Below are 18996 nucleotides of genomic sequence, written 5' to 3'. Positions count from 1 at the left end.
TCAGCTGGCTATAAGAGATAAAATATTATATGTTTGCTTAGTTGGAGGAGAGAGATTAGGAGAGAGAAGAGAAGTGGGCTACTATCTAATAGCTAGCTCTAGCACGTGCTCCTAGGCACTATGTGAGACTAAAAGGTGGGCCATGTATTGTTAAAGTACTACACTTTTATAGCTTACTATTGTACATGTTAGCTATAAGTTGACTATAGATGTTGTGGCAAATTGTTATAGCCGACTGCCGGCTACACTATTGTTCTTGCTCTTAGTAACCATCATCACCAACATATAAGAACGGCCATTTTCTCCTTCTAGACAAGAAGACAATATATAATGACTATAGCACTCGTGTATGCACATGCGGAACGAATTATGGAGTTGGGAATACCGCGCCACAACAAGTTTGCTACTGTAGGATAGAATGTAAATGGTTGAACTTTCGAGTTTGCAAAATAAGAGATAATTGAACCACTTGAGCCATGCCTTGTTCTCAATGAGTGGAGTATTTCTTAATTCGTGAGGCATATAAATCGGATATATCTTCTTTTTTCCTTGGTGGCAAAAATAGATGACACGCGCCACTGCACTTTACACGACCAGACTGCAGGCACGTACGTGCACTACAATTAAACAAGACACACAAAATAACACAAGCTTGTGCTCTCTGCCGGAAGACACTACTGTATATCAATTCTAGGTATCGAACCAGAACCACAGTGCATATTCGCTCTTACCACCAACAACGTGGCACACAGTGCATACTCGATCCTACCACCAACAACGTGGCAAGCCCAGTAGTGGAGTTGTAGAGAATCATTCTACCAGTCGCGTGGAGGTTGTTCATCTTTCCTTTGGAGTTGGGCGGTGGACAATAGTTAACCATATTAAGCGTCCCTCGAGATCCATTCTATTTCCATACCAATGCACTTTGCATGTAGATCCGATATGGGCCTGTTAAAGTGGCAATGAATGAAAATACCTACCTATACTTTGTAGAACTATGCCTCCCACTTTGCTACTACAAGACTCCAAACCATGGCCTAGAAGCAAAAGAAAATATTGTAACCTCTAATCTCCGAATCTTTCCAGCTTTCAGTACATACTGTCCAAACTGATAAAAGTTCCATGACCCAAGTCCATGAAAGTATGAGTGAAGTTTGTGAAACGACAAGTCAGGTCTGGAGTGCTACTAAAATGGTTCAAAACACAATAAAAGAGCAACCCAACCTTGAGTATAAATTGGTCGATGAACATGCAAATCCAGCTAAAAGTCTAACCAACTACTGCATATATGAGCTGAAGCTTATAGACTATGAGCTTTTAGACAACACCAGCAACCAATATTAGCTTATAAATTTCGAAATAATGAGCGCTGATCAAAAATAATCCTGAGAGTGACACACACGGGATGCGAAAATCATATACTACACGTAACCTCATTGATTACCACAAATTACAGCGGGTGGCTAAAGAAAACTTTGATCTCTTACAGGGTATAATGGCTATTGTAATATGGCACATACTACACATCTCTATAACAATTATTCAAAACCTCCTCGTCACAACCAACTCTGCACCCAACCCACTGACTTTAGTACATGAAAGTTGGGTACGAAAATGTCTTAGGATGAAAGAATTGCCTATATGTTGCTGCTGCAAACAAACCTGCCAGGATCGGTGCAAATAGACTAGCATCCCTCAAGTTAGTTTAGACTTCCTTTCTGGGATTTGGATTTGACCAAGAAGCAGTACATAGCTCACCGGTGAATAAGCATCAACCAATTCAGGTGCTCCATGACAAAACTGGGATTACAATATTACCCTCTGAAAGAACAGGTTCAACCATTGAGCTTTTGTTCCATCATTGGCGCCTACTCATCATGTTGGGTTAGTACTGCAAGAAAAAACATAAGAGTAAATTCAGATAAATTAAGAATAACTGACTTCTTGCTGGAATTACGATTATAAAAGGTAGGTGAAAACAACATTATACATTCAGGCACTATTTATGTAAAAGCGCCCTAATGCCTCCAGGTTCCATTGTAAAATTAGACCAGCCATGTGCCATGTGTAAATAAAGATAAAACATCGCATTCATTAATATAGTGAAACAAAAATGAGAAAAGGATATAACAGTAACAGGGCAGCTCGTAGTATATATATGTATGAATCTGAACCTACTAATTAAGGGCAACAGTTTATATTGTGGTATTTGGATTTGCTTTGAAAGGTATGGAGGCTAGAAGGACTCAGCAGTCCTAGAACTTGGGGGCAAAGCCAGTGAATCACCATAGACAAAAAATTGGACTTTTACATTTGCCAAACAATTCTTTTAGGCTGGCGAAGTTCCTTCATTGTTCGTACCCCACTGTTCCTCACCCTCAGTCCCATTTACAAGAACGGTTTCTTCAGGTTCATCAGTATCAACTTGGACAGCTTCATCGGTGTTTTCCTCCGTTTCATTCTCTTCCATTACCTGAAAGCAAATATATTTTTTCATTTCAGAAAATAATAAAATGGCATCGCATAATAAATCAAACAGAAAATATAAAGTAAATAATGGCATCGTGATTACTGCGAAAGACATAAAGACTGATCTCTAATAACAAAATTGGTAAGTATAATATCATACTCCCTGCGAACATAGTGTCACTGATATAGTACAAAGTTGTACTAAATCAGCCACACTTAGGGAGTATAAGTTTTTATAAGCACCATAGCATATAATACAAGTTGACCAAGGATAAGAAGCATGATGCAAATGCAATACCTCTTCATCAGGCTCTCCACTTTCATCCAGTGCATCTACTTCTTCCTCGTCTTCAATGACCTGCATCCTTTTGAAAGCTTCCACAAGAGTACTGTCTGACTTCTCAGCATAGTTCAAGTACTCATCAGCAGAAGGATAGTGCCCCCTGCCCATAAAAGCCTTATATTATTGCAAAAGATTTACCTACTTCAAAACTATGAGGTGATCCAGATTTTTTTGATAGAAAAATATGCAATCCAATGCAAATCTAAGAAATTGATATCATTGCACCAAGAAAAAAGAAAGCAGTGTATGTGGCAACTTTTACCTCTGGGCAGCAACATTCTGTTCTACTGTAAGTGCAACCTGCCAGTCTTCAAATAAATTTGGATACTCAGCAGGATCTGCCAGAGAGTCTGCAGCTTTAGGATTAACCTGCAAAGGAACAGATGAACAGAATAAGCCAAGGAACAACTGAACAGAAGGACTGAGAGCATAAGAGTGAAAATTCACTGAATAACAGAAAGAGAAACAACTGAACATTGTTTTCTAAAGCCATGGATAACAATACTTGAATGTACTTTTTACTGGAGAAAGACTTGTCAAAAAGAGGCTTTAGAGCATAAGAGTGAAAATTTACTTTAATGAGGTCTTTTCTCCATAATGCTACTATCTCTGAAACTTTGCTGGGAAGATAAGAACGTGCCATTAATGCAGCTTCAGGTATACGATTGCTGTAGAATACAGAAGATGCAGATTTAGCTTTGGAATGGAAGTGCAGAGCAATAAGTAGTTCGTCACAGCAACCAAGACTCACCTGTCTACAAGCAACTGTATGCAATTTTCCAATTTACCAAGCATAAAGAGGCAGAGGAAAGCAACATTGTTTTTCCCGTGCTCTTTTGCTAGAGAAGCAAGCTTTTCGATTCCTCCAGCATCTCCAAGAGAGGAGTACAGTAATAACAAGCCACTTAAATCCTTCGCCTGCAAAAGGCACTCTTCCGCCGCCTCAAGCTGCAATGTGTGATTTGTGAAATGCTCAGAACAAGTTAACACAGATTTAAGCTTACACGATTAGACAATTATATATGTTGAGTTACATAACAATATCCATGGAGAGGAATTTGGGTGAGGAAACCATGGAAGGATACCGTCTCAAAGCTCAGGTGCAAAAGCATGCGTAATCGATTTCTTTTTAAGAAAAAGATAATTGATTGGATTTTTTTTTCAAGTTTCAATCAGAAACAATGATTCAATTCAGAACAATTTGGTAGAAAAAAGGGATCTCACGCTTGGATAAGATCTAAGAACTCAATGAATGAATACTTAAAAACTTGTAAGCAATCATTTTTGCATGTCACCTATGAACACCTTTCATAAAATTTAAGAACCAACCTTGCCAGTGGACATGGCAAGCTCACCCAACTGCTTCCACTTCGATTCACTTTGTGCTTCTACGGCAATATCCTGAAAAATTTAGCACTAACGCCTTTTAGACAAACTTTCCAGCATCGAAGACCTTACAGCAGTGCTCTCTATAAAGCGAAAGAAGAAACACATGCTGTGTACCTTCGCGATTTCTAATTTTCCAAGCTGCACAGCCAAATCAAACTTATAATCAGCATCAGTGGCTATCTCAAGAGCCTCCTCCAACATTCCTCTGGACTCCAAGAAATGAGCAACGCTGCCATATGAAAAAGGGAGACAGATAAGGTTAGATTAAATATGCCAACAGAGAAAGAACAGCAACGCTGCCATATGAAAAAGGGAGACAGATAACTAGATAAGGTTAGATTAAATATGCCAACAGAGAAAGAACACAAAGGTTTATGTCAGTGAGTACATGAAGATACACTAGAAAGCAGTCCGTATTAAATTTTGTCAGTGAGTACATGAAGATACACTAGATACCAATTACACCCAACCTCTGCAACAACGCAACACCCTAGTGTGCATCCGTACTGCCATTAGGGTGTTGCGTTGTTGCAGAGGCTGGGTGTAATTGGTATCTTCTGATATTAACATATTCCCTTTATCAAAAATAAAATTAAATTTTGATTATAGATCAATAGTCGTCAAAAGTCCTATTCGTGAATCTATTTTAGGTGTGATATTGAGATATACGACATCACAATTGCACGATAAGACATAAACAGTGTCAACACGGTAGCGCAATTTAGCAGATAAATGTATTTCCAAGACTCCGTTACTGTTTGGAATAAGAGTGCATTGATTTATTCAGAAACTAGTGTGAACCCCAAACACGTACACCCTCCGTCTCATGAAACATGTCTTAGATTTATCAAAATTTGGATGTCCTAGTCAAACAATAGTGACTAGATACATCCAAATTTAAAAATCTAAGAAAAGTGTCATGGGATGGAGGGAGTATATCATTAAAAGGACCTATCATTGTGGGTCAAAGACACTAACTAACCTATTATATTGCGCCTTTGGTATGGATGGTAAAATCTCGTTTGCACTTTCCAAATCCCCACGCATCACAAGCGTCTTGTATTCAATCAAACTGAGAAGTAATGTATAGCCAATGACACTGCAACAAGCCAATGTATTAGTTGCAGAAATTAACAACAGATGGTACAAAAGAATGGAGGAATATTTAATCAAACGCACTTAAACTGCTTGTCAATAAGATAAACTCGACTTTGATTCGCAAGATATCCCAACAAATACATAGGGCGATCCAAGTGATACATCGTTGTGACCTGTAAATAGTGTATAACCATGCAGAAAAAGAATGTTGCATCACACTATTATCCATGTATGGAACGTGAAAACAAGAGAGCACAGAAACTTACCTCACCACCAACACAATAGTTTAAGCGCCAAGATGAGTTGTTATAAATAAAGCAGTCTCCAACCCAGATCCCTGTTCGCACTCGCTCATTGACCTCATGAAGCAGCTCAAAAGCATCTTCAGCGCCTTCCTCATCCACAGGCTTTCCACCTTCTAGATAAGCAGCAACAACATCTCTCTGCAAGGACAAAATCATAAACAAGACTTCATGCCATGTTTTAAGAAAGGCTTCATATAAGCATGAATTCAAAAGGCACGGGACAGAGAAAGTATGAACGGACATTTAGAGAACGGAATAACTTACGTTGTACTTCAGGATGTAGAACGATGTATCACTTGCTATTGCAACTAGGTCACCACTATCCGCCCAGTAGACATTCTACAGGTTCAGTCAAAACATGCTATTTAAATGTGAACTTCACATATCCATAATTACAATTAAAAAAATGCTGAACTTACCTTGACATTCACATCAATTCGGCGTATTAGTCTACAGTCAGCCCAGTCATAAAAGCAAATGAAGTCACTAGAACACATTGCCAAAAGTACACCGCCAAAGATTCGCTCTGCAGAGAATGCAGGACGGATGGTTTTCTTCTCCTGTAAATCAGATAACTGAAGTTTAAAAAAAATGTTTCACAAATTGGAAACAATAGCACAAAATTACGCAAATGTGTTAGATTAAGATGCCAGATCACGTACTAATTCACATAATCTTATATGATTTCTAGATAAGTGAATGCTGCTGAACACTTTAATGTAAGTAAGGCATTCCCTTGAGCTGAAGTTAAACAATAAGATGCAAAGCATGGCAACAACAGAACTACAACAATCTGCAACCTATATTGCTCTGTAATTTCTTTCACCAAATATGATAAATTATTATCAGAAGCATAACCAATGTACATTAGAGTTAGCAAACACCTAAAACCTAAAACCCTGAAATATATCACGAGAAAACATGAAAATATTGCATCCCCCGAAGTCATCTTAAATGAAATGGGACAAGGCAAATGTGGATCTTTCGCAAAAAAAATTATGGCAAAATGATAGTAATACACTGCTAATATCACACACCTGGAATGATTTATTGAAAAGCTTTATTCTTGATGTACTTTCTCTGATTGCATACTCTCCTTCGGATGACCAAGCGAACTCTAATGCTGATCCAAATGATCTATTCCTCCAAGCCAGTGCTGTATAGATTATGTATTCACCATCTCCGCATACAACTACAAATCTGCCGTTGGGGTTATGCTTCAAGTTCTAAGAAAACAAAAAGATAACTCATAGTTAGATACACTAATCAAGACATGAAGCGATGAATCATACATTTAAAAAAAACTGTAACTTCTCAGTCTAATATAGTTCATATTAAGAATACAAATAAAGGTGACGATTCAATGAAAAGTAGCTCCTTGAAAGATGATCCATGGGTATAGAAGATGCATAATTGGGAATAATGTTCATAGATAACATAAGCATGCAGCATTCTTTAGTGCACACACTAGCAACTCTGCCTGAGATTATCTAAATGCATGCATTGTTGGCAGGGGCATATAAGCAATGAAGCACATAAAAAAAAACTCAAACCTATTGCAGTAAGTAGTTCATATGTTTTTCTTAAAGCTTAAGGATTTAGTTGTCAACAGTCACCCTAAACTAAGAACCAGTTATGCAGATCAAGACGTGGATGAGTAGTGTTTATGCAGGAGTTCAGATAGTTAGATACGATATAACAATACTAGCAAGTGCTAAATTTGAAGAGCAATGTCTCATCCAAAAGTACCTGTGGGTAAAGATCACAGCTTCCCAACTCCTTCACAGCCAGGGGCAATCTTTCCCCATCTGTAGCCTGGTGTAGAACATAATAAGCAATCAGCCAAACTTGTCAATTTGATTGACTTTGTTTACAGAATAGCCAACTGACCTCAAAGTTTGCACCAACACTCTTTATATTCACAGTTTGTATCTCGTTATGTTTTGCCCAAATGACTTTTCCACTGCTATCCATACTTGCAACAGGTACTTCACGGCCCATTTTAATCATAATAGTTCCCTCATCATAACCAATCACCATTCTAGATGATAAGAAAATGGTATTATTAGTTTCAGTACTAGAAACAGGGAGTAGAACAACAAAGCCCAAAAAGTGGGGAAACAAGAAAAGATGTAAAAACTTTAACACCTACAAAAATCGGCATATTGCAAGAAACATATAGGTGACAGAACAGAAGGCATGGAATGATTACTAATAACCATCAGTTGACAATACTAGGTTTTGTTAAGTATGAAAAGAAATGATATTCTGATCAACCAATGGCTAACCAATAATTTGATGCATGCAAAGGTTTAAAAGTAAACATGATAAATTGTAACAAGAACTTCACATTAATATAATGAAGCATGACACCAGTCACATCCATTAGTGATAGGAGAAACATACTACAACATAATACTACCTCCGTCCAAAAAAAATGTGTCTTAATTTTGTCTAGATACGAATTTAGTTAAAAAAGTGTCCAACATGATAAAGGTAAGACACTTATTTTTGGACGGAGTACTTATAATGTTAAAATATTATTTAGGTAGCCAGTGCCCGATAGATAGGTGGCGACACCAATGAAACATAACTTACCTTCTTGATCCCTTCATATATCCAACAGCCCAGACTCGTTCAAGGCCATAGTTTAGCGTGTTTTCAAGCCTACAAAATGAATAAAAGAAGTAAAAGCAAGAACAGTTAGCCATCAGGATATTCACAGGAGTAGACAAAAGTAATGTGCTATCTCAGAGGCTGGCATAGCTAATATTTTTCAGATTGTTAAAAAAGTAGCATCTGGAACAAGAGTAGGAAACTGACAAGGATGACAGTGGCAGTTATCCTTTTATTTCAGACAAATAAGCAAACCTACGAGTGAATTATACTATTACCATACCATGTCGATTATTACAAAAAAAATGGCTCTTAGTAGTTAGTAGAGTTCTCGAGAACTTTCGGGTCCTGCTATAAACTCTAGAGACTCAAGAGCTCATGTCAAGAAGCAAAACTAAAGACTCCAACCAGTCAAAGAAAATAAAATTCGCCATAACATTTGGGGCCAAAGGTACCAGTCAATAAGAGTCTCTAAATCCATTGAGTGACTGATTTTTCTTTTGGGTAAGAACTAAACTATCCAAGCACAGTAATTAGGAAAGGCAGATGCAGTGTTCGCACGTCAGTATAAAATTGAAATCAACCTGTAAGTTGTCGAATGCCAGATACGAACTGTCCCATCTTCAGATCCAGTAATGATTATAGGAAGCTCAGGATGGAAACAAACAGCAGAAACGTTGTGTGTATGGCCTTCAAGTGTCTGAACACAGCTCTTAGTTTGGTAATCCCAGACCTGGTTTACAATAATTATCCATCTTAGGACTTTTCTTAACACCTGAAGGTTCATAACACTACAGAGAGTGCAAAATAAAAGACCTTTGCAGTGGAGTCATCAGAACCAGTAATCAAATAGGGCCTGTCACCACCAGTAAAGTAATCAACACAGTTCACACCCTTTTGATGTCCATCAAGGGTAAAATTTGGATCTGGAGAACCCAAACTCCATATCTGTCGTTTCAGATTAAGTATTAGTGAACCAGATCACTCACATTCATGAGACATAGCTCATACTAACATGAGGCTACAGATGAGAGGGTGTGAAACAGACCTTTGTAGTGCGGTCAAGGGATGCACTTGCGAAAGTGTTAGTATCCTTAGGATTGAAAGTAACCTGCATGACATAGTGTGAATGCCCCTCAAAGATTTGAGTGCACATCCACCCTTTGTCCCAGTCCCACAGCTTTATCAACATGTCATCAGATGATGAAAGCACATATGGAAGAGTTGGATGGACTGCAACACATCTGATGTAATCAGTATGAGCGTCGATAACTTTAACTTTGTCCATAGTATTGTAGTTGTAGACACGAATGTGCATATCATCTGCACCAGCTACAACCCATTGTTTCCTTGACACAAATTTTGCCGACCGCACTGAAATTATGTTCAAATATAGACCATACAGTTAAGTCGGTTCCAGATTCCAGCACAACTTTTATTCTCACGTGAACATAAGTATGCTGTATACCTGGCAGCTCTGAAGTTTCAAATGATTTCACCATGGTCTGCAAGATATAGAAAAACAAGCATATTAAAGAATCAAATATTTCTGTTCAAAGGAATAAAATAATCTAATACTGGGGGTCAACTTTTAGACTTCTATACGGCAGTACACCATAGATGTAGTTGATCAAACTAAATTACTCGACAAGAATTTATTATCTAATAGAGTTGTTTTAGAAATATAAAATAGTTGTTCTAATTCTGCGGGCCAACTTTTAGACTTATATACAATAGTTGTTTTAGATTTATTACTAAAAGGCTAAAACAACTAAAACAACGACAAGAATCATGGAACGGAGGGAGTAGTAAATAAATTATCTTATGCAACAAACACGTGGAGGGGAGCCAGGGGAAAGCTTTTAACATCCTACACCACAAATGCATAAAACTCATTTGGACTTATTGTATCTTAGATAATAAATCAACCAAATCTAGATAACGAATAGTACAAGATGTACAGATGTCCCTTTCATATTTGGCAATATAATAAGAATGCAATAGTGCTCACAGGAGTGAACCTAGACTTAGTCCCCAGAAAATGAAGTCCAGGATGGAGTTAGGTGGTGAAATTCTTACAGGAGTTTTTTATTTTTTGCAAAGCTTACATACAATAATTGGACCTACGACCTGAGAAATTCTCCATAGCTGACCAATAAGCAAGAATACAGATCGTGAACGGCATCAAATACATCGAAAACCAAGCTAAAGCATTGGCAGTTGATGCAGCTGAACCTTAATAGTATGAAGCATTCATGTGTAAGTAAGTAGTTGGTTCCTCTTTTTGTGTGTGGGGATGTTAGTACTTGACCGATTGGCATAAGTTCAAAGTCCAATACGCAACAGTTGCTTCACGTCATATAACAGAAACAAGTAAACTTAAGAAACAGCTCGAGCCCCTTGCCTGCGACTGATAGTCCCAGATGCACACACTTCCCGAGTACAAGCTGGCCAGGATCCTGCATCAGTGCAAAACCAGTAGTTAGCGATGGCGCATAATCAAAGCATATGAGCACCGACAGCCACAATGCGACTCAAGTGTAGTACTGAACACGGCGCCCCGAGAGAGAGAATGGTAGCACTTGCCATGGCTCCGTGGGGTGCAGATCCACCGACTTGACCCTCTCCGACCGCTGCGCGAACTTCCTCTGATCACCACAAACAACAACGAAAAATGAGCACGGAATCAGCTGTCAGCCATACCTAACTAACTAACTCGCGCGCGCGCGCGCGCAGCGCGAGGAAACAAAGGGAACATAACAGCAGCTGGACCGAGATCCAGCGCGGGGGGCGAGCGGGCGCGCGCACCTTGATCTCCAACCTGAGCGGCTGCGGGGAGCACAAGCAGAAGACAACACTGGTCAGATCTCGGCGAGCACGGATTGCGGTAGTAGAAGAGGTTGGAGATTCGGGGGCGAGCGCGTACCATGGTGGCGACGGCGCGGCTGGCCGGCGGGTCGAGCGGCCCGCGGGTTAGGTGGATCGCCGAGATCTGCCGCGGCGGGTTGGTGCGGCGCGGCGCGGCGAGGCCGGGTGGGAGCGAGCCAGATCGCGAGCTCGGCGGAGGAGCGACGCAGATGGGAGAGAGAGAGTTGATGAGGGAGGAGGAGGGGGTTTTGTGCGTATTTTATTTTACTTCGGTTTCAAAAATGTGAGTACATGGTTGGAGACTTCATACTTTCGGACGAAGTATCCAAAAGAAAATACTTTCGCACCAAGCTATACCGTACAAATGCAACACAAAGTTGGAAACTCAACTTACAACTTATAAGTACATGAACCGTGTTGTATTTTCTATGGTGTAGGATTCCGCTGAGAGCTGAGTTAATTCTCAGGTACACCCTCATATGTGAACGTCTTATATTTTACAATAAAGGTGAAAGAAAACGGCAAAGAAAGCAATTCAAAAACTGGGGTTCCACTTTACGGGTCATGGTGATCTCCTATCTTATGTACTCTCCCGTCAGGTTTATTAGTTTTGCATGTATCTCTAGGTCATCAATTTGATCTATATATAATGCAACTATAACATAAAAAAATATACCATTACAAAAAAATCTAATTATATATGTTTTATTATATATATATGGATACATGCGGGACAAATAACACGGCCGGAGAGAGTGCACTCATGTGGTAAGTAGTCTATGGAGAAACCCAGTTGCGCGTCGTTCGTGGCAGCAAACTACATGTTATCAATTATTTGGGACTTCAACCATGAAGTGATGTACCAATAGGCTATTTCCCATAAGGATGATTGATGACCCACAAGTATAGGGGGTGTATCGTAGTATCTTCGATAAGTAAGAATGTCGATCCCAACGAGGAGCAGAAGGTGTTGACAAGCAGTTTCGATGAAGGATTCACTGTAAATGCTCACAGACAAGTATTCAGGGGGTTTTAATGTAACAGATGAATAAAATACGAGTAAGTAAAGTGCGAGAGTAACAATTGCAGCGAGTGGCCCAATCCCTTTTAGCACAAAGGACAAGCCGGTTTGTTTACTTATAATGACCAAACGTTTCTGAGGACACACGGGATTTTAGTCTAGTGCTTTCGCTACATACGGCTAATTAATCTTCATTGTTTTGATAAGTGTTGTGTGGGTGAACCTATGCTAATGTACCGCCCTTCCTAGGACTAATACATACTTGTGATTATACCCCTTGCAAGCATCCGCAACTACAAGAAAGTAATTAAGATAAATCTAACCATGACCTTAAACTCGAGATCCTGCTATCCCTCCCGCATCGATATACCAACGGGGCCTGTGTTTCTGTCACTCCGGCAACCCCGCAATTGGCAAACGAGTACAAGATGCATTCCCCTAGGCCCATAAAGGTGAAGTGTCGTGTAGTCGACGTTCACACGACACCACTAGAAGAATAACACCACAACTTAAATATCATAACATTGAATATTACTCAACCATACTTCACTACTAACATTTAGACTTCACCCATGTCCTCAAGAACTAAACGAACTACTCACGAGACATCATATGGAACATGATCAGAGGTGATATGATGATGAATAACAATCTGAACATAAACCTTGGTTCAACGGTTTCACTCAATAGCATCAATAACAAGTAGAAATCAACGCCGGGAGAGTTTCCCCTATCAAACAATCAAGATCAAACCCAAGTTGTTACAGCGGTGACGATGTGCAGCGGTGGAGACGGCGGTGATGATGATGAAGATGATGGTGATGGTGATGGAGATGATGTCTGATGGCGTGTAACACACACGTTCGTTGGGAACCCCAAGAGGAAGGTATGTTGCACACAGTAGCAAGTTTTCCCTCAGAAAGAAACCAAGGTTATCGAACCAGTAGGAGCCAAGAAGCATGTTGAAGGTTGATGGCGGCGAGATGTAGTGCGGCGGAACACCAGGGATTCCGGCGCCAACGTGGAACCTGCACAACACAACCAAAGTACTTTGCCCCAACGAAACAGTGAGGTTGTCAATCTCACCGGCTTGCTGTAACAAAGAATTAATTGTATAGTGTGGATGATGATTGTTTGCGTAAAAAAAGAGAAACAAAGATGCAAAGAGATTGTATTCGATGTAAAAGAATGGACCGGGGTCCACAGTTCACTAGAGATGTCTCTCCCATAAGAAATAGCATATTGGGTAAACAAATTACAGTTGGGCAATTGACAAATAGAGAGGGCATGACAATGCACGTACATGACATGATGAGTATTGTGAGATTTAATTGGGCATTACGACAAAGTACATAGACCGCTATCCAGCATGCATCTATGCCTAAAAAGTCCACTTTCAGGTTATCATCCGAACCCCTTCCGGTATTAAGTTGCAACCAACAGACAATTGCATTAAGTATGGTGCGTAATGTAATCAATAACTATATCCTCGAACATAGCATCAATGTTTTATCCCTAGTGGCAACAGCACATCCATAACCTTAGAGGTTCTTGTCACTCCTCCAGATTCACGGAGACATGAACCCACTATCGAGCATAAATACTCCCTCTTGGAGTTACAAGCATCAACTTGGCCAAAGCATCTACTAGTAACGGAGAGCATGCAAGATCATAAACAACACATAGATTGATAATCAACATAACATAGTATTCTCTATTCATCGGATCCCAACAAACACACATGTAGCATTACAGATAGATGATCTTGATCATGATAGGCAGCTCACAAGATCAGACAATGATAGCACAATGGGGAGAAGACAACCATCTAGCTACTGCTATGGACCCATAGTCCAGGGGTGAACTACTCACACATCAATCCGGAGGCGACCATGGCGGTGTAGAGTCCTCCGGGAGATGATTCCCCTCTCCGGCAGGGTGCCGGAGGTGATCTCCAGAATCCCCCGAGATGGGATTGGCGGCGGCGGCGTCTCAGTATGTTTTCTCGTATCGTGGCTCTCGGTACTGGGGGTTTCGCGACGAAGGCTTTAAGTAGGCGGAAGAGATAGGTCAGGGGGGCTCACGAGGGGGCCACACAACAGGGCGGACGAACATGCATAGCGACTCACATGATATTCAACAAAGAAATAGTTGATGGCGTCCCCAGGAACATGGTTATCGCACAACAAGCAACTTAATAAGAGATAAAGTGCATAAGTACATATTCAATACCACAATAGTTTTTTTTAAGCTATTTGTCCCATGAGCTATATATTGCAAAGGTAAAGAATGAAAATTTTAAAGGTAGCACTCAAGCAATTTACTTTGGAATGGCGGAAAAATACCATGTGGTAGGTAGGTATGGTGGACACAAATGGCATAGTGGTTGGCTCAAGGATTTTGGATGTATGAGAAGTATTCCCTCTCGATACAAGGTTTAGGCTAGCAAGGTTATTTGAAACAAACACAATGATGAAGCGGTACATCAAAACTCACATAAAAGACATATTGTAAACATTATAAGACTCTATACCGTCTTCCTTGTTGTTCAAACTCAATACTAGAAATTATCTAGACCTTAGAGAAACCAAACATGCAAATCAAATTTTAGCATGCTCTATGTATTTCTTCATTAATGGGTGCAAAGTATATGATGCAAGAGCTTAAACATAAGCACAACAATTGCCAAGTATCACATTATTCAAGATGTTATACCAATTACCACATACATCATTTTCCAATTCCAACCATATAACAATTTAACGAAGAAGAAACTTTCGCCATGAATACTATGAGTAAGGCTAAGGACATATTTGTCCATATGCAACAGCAGAGCGTGTCTCTCTCCCACACAATGAATGCTAGGATCCATTTTATTCAAACAAAACAAAAACGAAAACAAACAGACGCTCCAAGCAAAGTACATAAGATGTGACGGAATAAAAATATAGTTTCAGGGGAGGAACCTGATAATGTTGTCGATGAAGAAGGGGATGCCTTGGGCATCCCCAAGCTTAGACGCTTGAGTCTTCTTGATATATGCAGGGGTGAACCACCGGGGCATCCCCAAGCTTAGAGCTTTCACTCTCCTTGATCATGTTGTATCATACTCCTCTCTTGATCCTTGAAAACTTCCTCCACACCAAACTCAAAGCAACTTATTAGAGGGTTAGTGCACAATTAAAATTCACATATTCAGAGGTGACACAATCATTCTTTATACTTCTGGACATTGCACAAAGCTACTGAAAGTCAATGGAACAAAGAAATCCATCAAGCATGACAAAACAGGCAATGCAAAATAAAAGGCAGAATCTGTCAAAACAGAATAGTTCGTAAAGACGAATTTTTAACATGCACCAGACTTGCTCAGATGAAAAAACTTAAAACTAATGAAAGTTGCGTACATATCTGAGGATCACTCACGTAAATTGGCATAATTTTCTGAGTTACCTAAAGAGAATTAGATCCAAATTCGTGACAGCAAAGAAAACTGTTTCTGCGCAGTAATCCAAATCTAGTATCATACTTCTATTAGAGACTTTACTTGGCACAACAATGCAATAAAACTAAGATAAGGAGAGGTTGCTACAGTAGTAAACAACTTCCAAGACTCAAATATAAAACAAAATTACTGTAGTAAAAACATGGGTTGTCTCCCATAAGCGCTTTTCTTTGACGCCTTTCAGCTAGGCGCAGAAAGTGTGTATCAAGTATTATCAAGTGGTGAAGCATCAACAGCGGTGTTCGGGGTTTTCTCAACTATGCATTGTATCTTATCTATGTAAGTTTCAGAGGCTCCCTTTCATTAGTCTTGGGCTTGCTATTTTCATCAAACAAATTTTCAGGGACAAGCCAAGCATAGTTATTTTCTAGTGCCTCACACATCCCTAAGAGCTTACAAGGTATTGATGTTTTAATATCCCCCTCATAATTAACTTGATTAGTGTACTTTTGTGTATCTTTTTCCATCTTTTCAAGGATACTAGCAAAGTTGGTATAAGAGCCAAGCATATTATATTTAATAAAAACTTTTCTAGCTTCTCTTGCAATACCCCCAAATTCTTTGAGAAGGGTTTCTAAAACAAAATCTTTCTTTTCTCCTTCTTCCATATCACTTAGTGTAAGAAACATATGTTGAATCACGGGATTAAGATTAACAAATCTAGCTTCTAATGCGTGTACTAAAGAAGCAACAGCAATTTCATAAGTAGGAGCAAGTTCTACCAAGTGTCTATCTTCAAAATCTTCAACCGTACTAATATGAGTGAAAAAATCTTCTATATTATCTTTCCCAAGGGTAGATCCTCGGCCTACCGGTACATCTTTAAGAATAAAATTAGGAGGAAACATGATGAACTAAGTAAAGTAAATGCAAGTAACTAATTTTTTTGTGTTTTTAATATGGAGAACAAGATAGTAAATAAAGTAAAACTAGCAACTAATTTTTTTTTTGTGTTTTGTTTTAGTGCAGCAAACAAAGTAGTAAATAAAAGTAAAGCAAGACAAAAACAAAGTAAAGAGATTGGATTGTGAAGACTCCCCTTGCAGCGTGTCTTGATCTCCCCGGCAACGGCGCCAGAAAAAGAGCTTGATGGCGTGTAACACACACGTTCGTTGGGAACCCCAAGAGGAAGGTATGTTGCACACAGTAGCAAGTTTTCCCTCAGAAAGAAACCAAGGTTATCGAACCAGTAGGAGCCAAGAAGCATGTTGAAGGTTGATGGCGGCGAGATGTAGTGCGGCGCAACACCAGGGATTCCGGCGCCAACGTGGAACCTGCACAACACAACCAAAGTACTTTGCCCCAACGAAACAGTGAGGTTGTCAATCTCACCGGCTTGCTGTAACAAAGGATTAATTGTATAGTGTGGATGATGATTGTTTGCAGAAAACAGTAGAAACAGTATTGCAATAGATTGTATTCGATGTAAAAGAATGGACCGGGGTCCACAGTTCACTAGAGGTGTCTCTCCCATAAGAAATAGCATATTGGGTAAACAAATTACAGTTGGGAAATTGACAAATAGAGAGGGCATGACAATGCACATACATGACATGATGAGTATTGTGAGATTTAATTGGGCATTACGACAAAGTACATAGACCGCTATCCAGCATGCATCTATGCCTAAAAAGTCCACTTTCAGGTTATCATCCGAACCCCTTCCGGTATTAAGTTGCAAGCAACAGACAATTGCATTAAGTATGGTGCGTAATGTAATCAATAACTATATCCTCGAACATAGCATCAATGTTTTATTCCTAGTGGCAACAGCACATCCATAACCTTAGAGGTTCTTGTCACTCCTCCAGATTCACGGAGACATGAACCCACTATCGAGCATAAATACTCCCTCTTGGAGTTACAAGCATCAACTTGGCCAAAGCATCTACTAGTAACGGAGAGCATGCAAGATCATAAACAACACATAGATTGATAATCAACATAACATAGTATTCTCTATTCATCGGATCCCAACAAACACACATGTAGCATTACAGATAGATGATCTTGATCATGATAGGCAGCTCACAAGATCAGACAATGATAGCACAATGGGGAGAAGACAACCATCTAGCTACTGCTATGGACCCATAGTCCAGGGGTGAACTACTCACACATCAATCCGGAGGCGACCATGGCGGTGTAGAGTCCTCCGGGAGATGATTCCCCTCTCCGGCAGGGTGCCGGAGGTGATCTCCAGAATCCCCCGAGATGGGATTGGCGGCGGCGGCGTCTCAGTATGTTTTCTCGTATCGTGGCTCTCGGTACTGGGGGTTTCGCGACGAAGGCTTTAAGTAGGCGGAAGAGATAGGTCAGGGGGGCTCACGAGGGGGCCACACAACAGGGCGGCGCGGCCCCCCCCCCTTGGCCGCGCCGCCTTAGTGTGGCGCCACCTCGTGGCCCCACTTCGTATCTCCTCCGGTGTTCTGGAAGCTTCGTGGAAAAATAGGACCCTGGGCGTTGATTTCGTCCAATTCCGAGAATATTTCCTTACTAGGATTTCTGAAACCAAAAACAGCAGAAAACAAAGAATCGGCTCTTCGGCATCTCGTTAATAGGTTAGTGCCGGAAAATGCATAATAATGACATATAATGTGTATAAAACATGTGAGTATCATCATAAAAGTAGCATGGAACATAAGAAATTATAGATACGTTTGAGACGTATCAATGTCCAGCTCGATGACGGTGACGATGGCGTCGATTTCCCCCTCCGGGAGGGAATTTCCCCGGCGGATCTCAGCCGCCGGAGAGCTCTTTTCTCTCTGGTGTTCTCCACCCCACAGAGGCGGCTGTAACTCTTCGCGAGGTATCCTCTGTGGCTTAGATCTTCGGGACGAAGGATTTCGCGAAGAAAAGGAGGCGAAAGAGGCTGTGGGGCCCCCTCACCACCAGGTGGCGCGGCCAGGCCATGGGCCGCACCGCCCTGTGGTGTGGGCCCACCTTGGGTCCACCTGGCTCCTCCTTCCGGCTTCCTTCGTCATCTGGGAAAATAGGATTTTTGGTATAATTTCCTTCCACAGTTGATCTTCCGAAATATTGCATTCTGACGGTGCTTTTTCCAGCAGAATCCTGGCTCCGGTGCTTGATCCTCCAATAATGATGAAACATACAAAATAGATGAAATAACATAAGTATTGTGTCCAAACATGAAATATATCAATGAATAACAGCAAATTATGATACAAAATAGTCATGCAAATTGGACGTATCAACTCCCCCCAAGCTTAGACTTCGCTTGCCCCCAAGCGAAACTGAACTCGGTAAACAGGACCACATGTTTATGGAGTGAAGAGTCGATAAATAAAATACGGATAAGAAGCATCATATTTATTCACACAAATCATTCTAGTAAACAACTTTCTCATATAACTCAACT

General features: G+C 40.3%; 1 protein-coding gene across 4 annotated transcripts; it reads right to left on the bottom strand.

Annotated features, from left to right (window-relative positions):
• Positions 1-1407: 1407 nt before the first annotated feature.
• On the bottom strand, positions 1408-11336 carry LOC127311346 (coatomer subunit beta'-1). Of its 4 annotated transcripts, none has more exons than XM_051341763.2 (25): positions 11147-11336; positions 11029-11049; positions 10807-10868; positions 10625-10679; positions 9689-9725; positions 9269-9594; positions 9037-9168; positions 8805-8953; positions 8203-8271; positions 7495-7645; positions 7354-7419; positions 6642-6830; positions 6024-6164; positions 5869-5943; positions 5566-5742; positions 5381-5472; positions 5184-5300; positions 4316-4430; positions 4142-4213; positions 3564-3760; positions 3387-3480; positions 3075-3181; positions 2768-2912; positions 2287-2473; positions 1408-1891 (listed from the first exon to the last, which is right to left on the bottom strand). In XM_051341763.2, the coding sequence occupies exons 1-24, from the start codon at positions 11147-11149 to the stop codon at positions 2330-2332; spliced, it is 2736 nt and encodes a 911-aa protein (XP_051197723.1). In that variant the 5' UTR covers positions 11150-11336; the 3' UTR covers positions 1408-1891; positions 2287-2329. The 4 variants fall into 4 exon arrangements, with proteins under 4 accessions (XP_051197723.1, XP_051197726.1, XP_051197724.1 ...); XM_051341766.2 differs by having other exon boundaries at positions 2312-2473; XM_051341764.2 differs by having other exon boundaries at positions 2362-2473.
• Positions 11337-18996: the final 7660 nt, after the last annotated feature.

Source organism: Lolium perenne, chromosome 7 (assembly GCF_019359855.2).
Source record: "Lolium perenne isolate Kyuss_39 chromosome 7, Kyuss_2.0, whole genome shotgun sequence".
Classification (NCBI taxonomy): domain Eukaryota; kingdom Viridiplantae; phylum Streptophyta; class Magnoliopsida; order Poales; family Poaceae; genus Lolium; species Lolium perenne.
The sequence above is the reverse complement of the archived record's forward strand: the minus strand, read 5'-3'. Positions and strand labels throughout refer to the sequence as shown.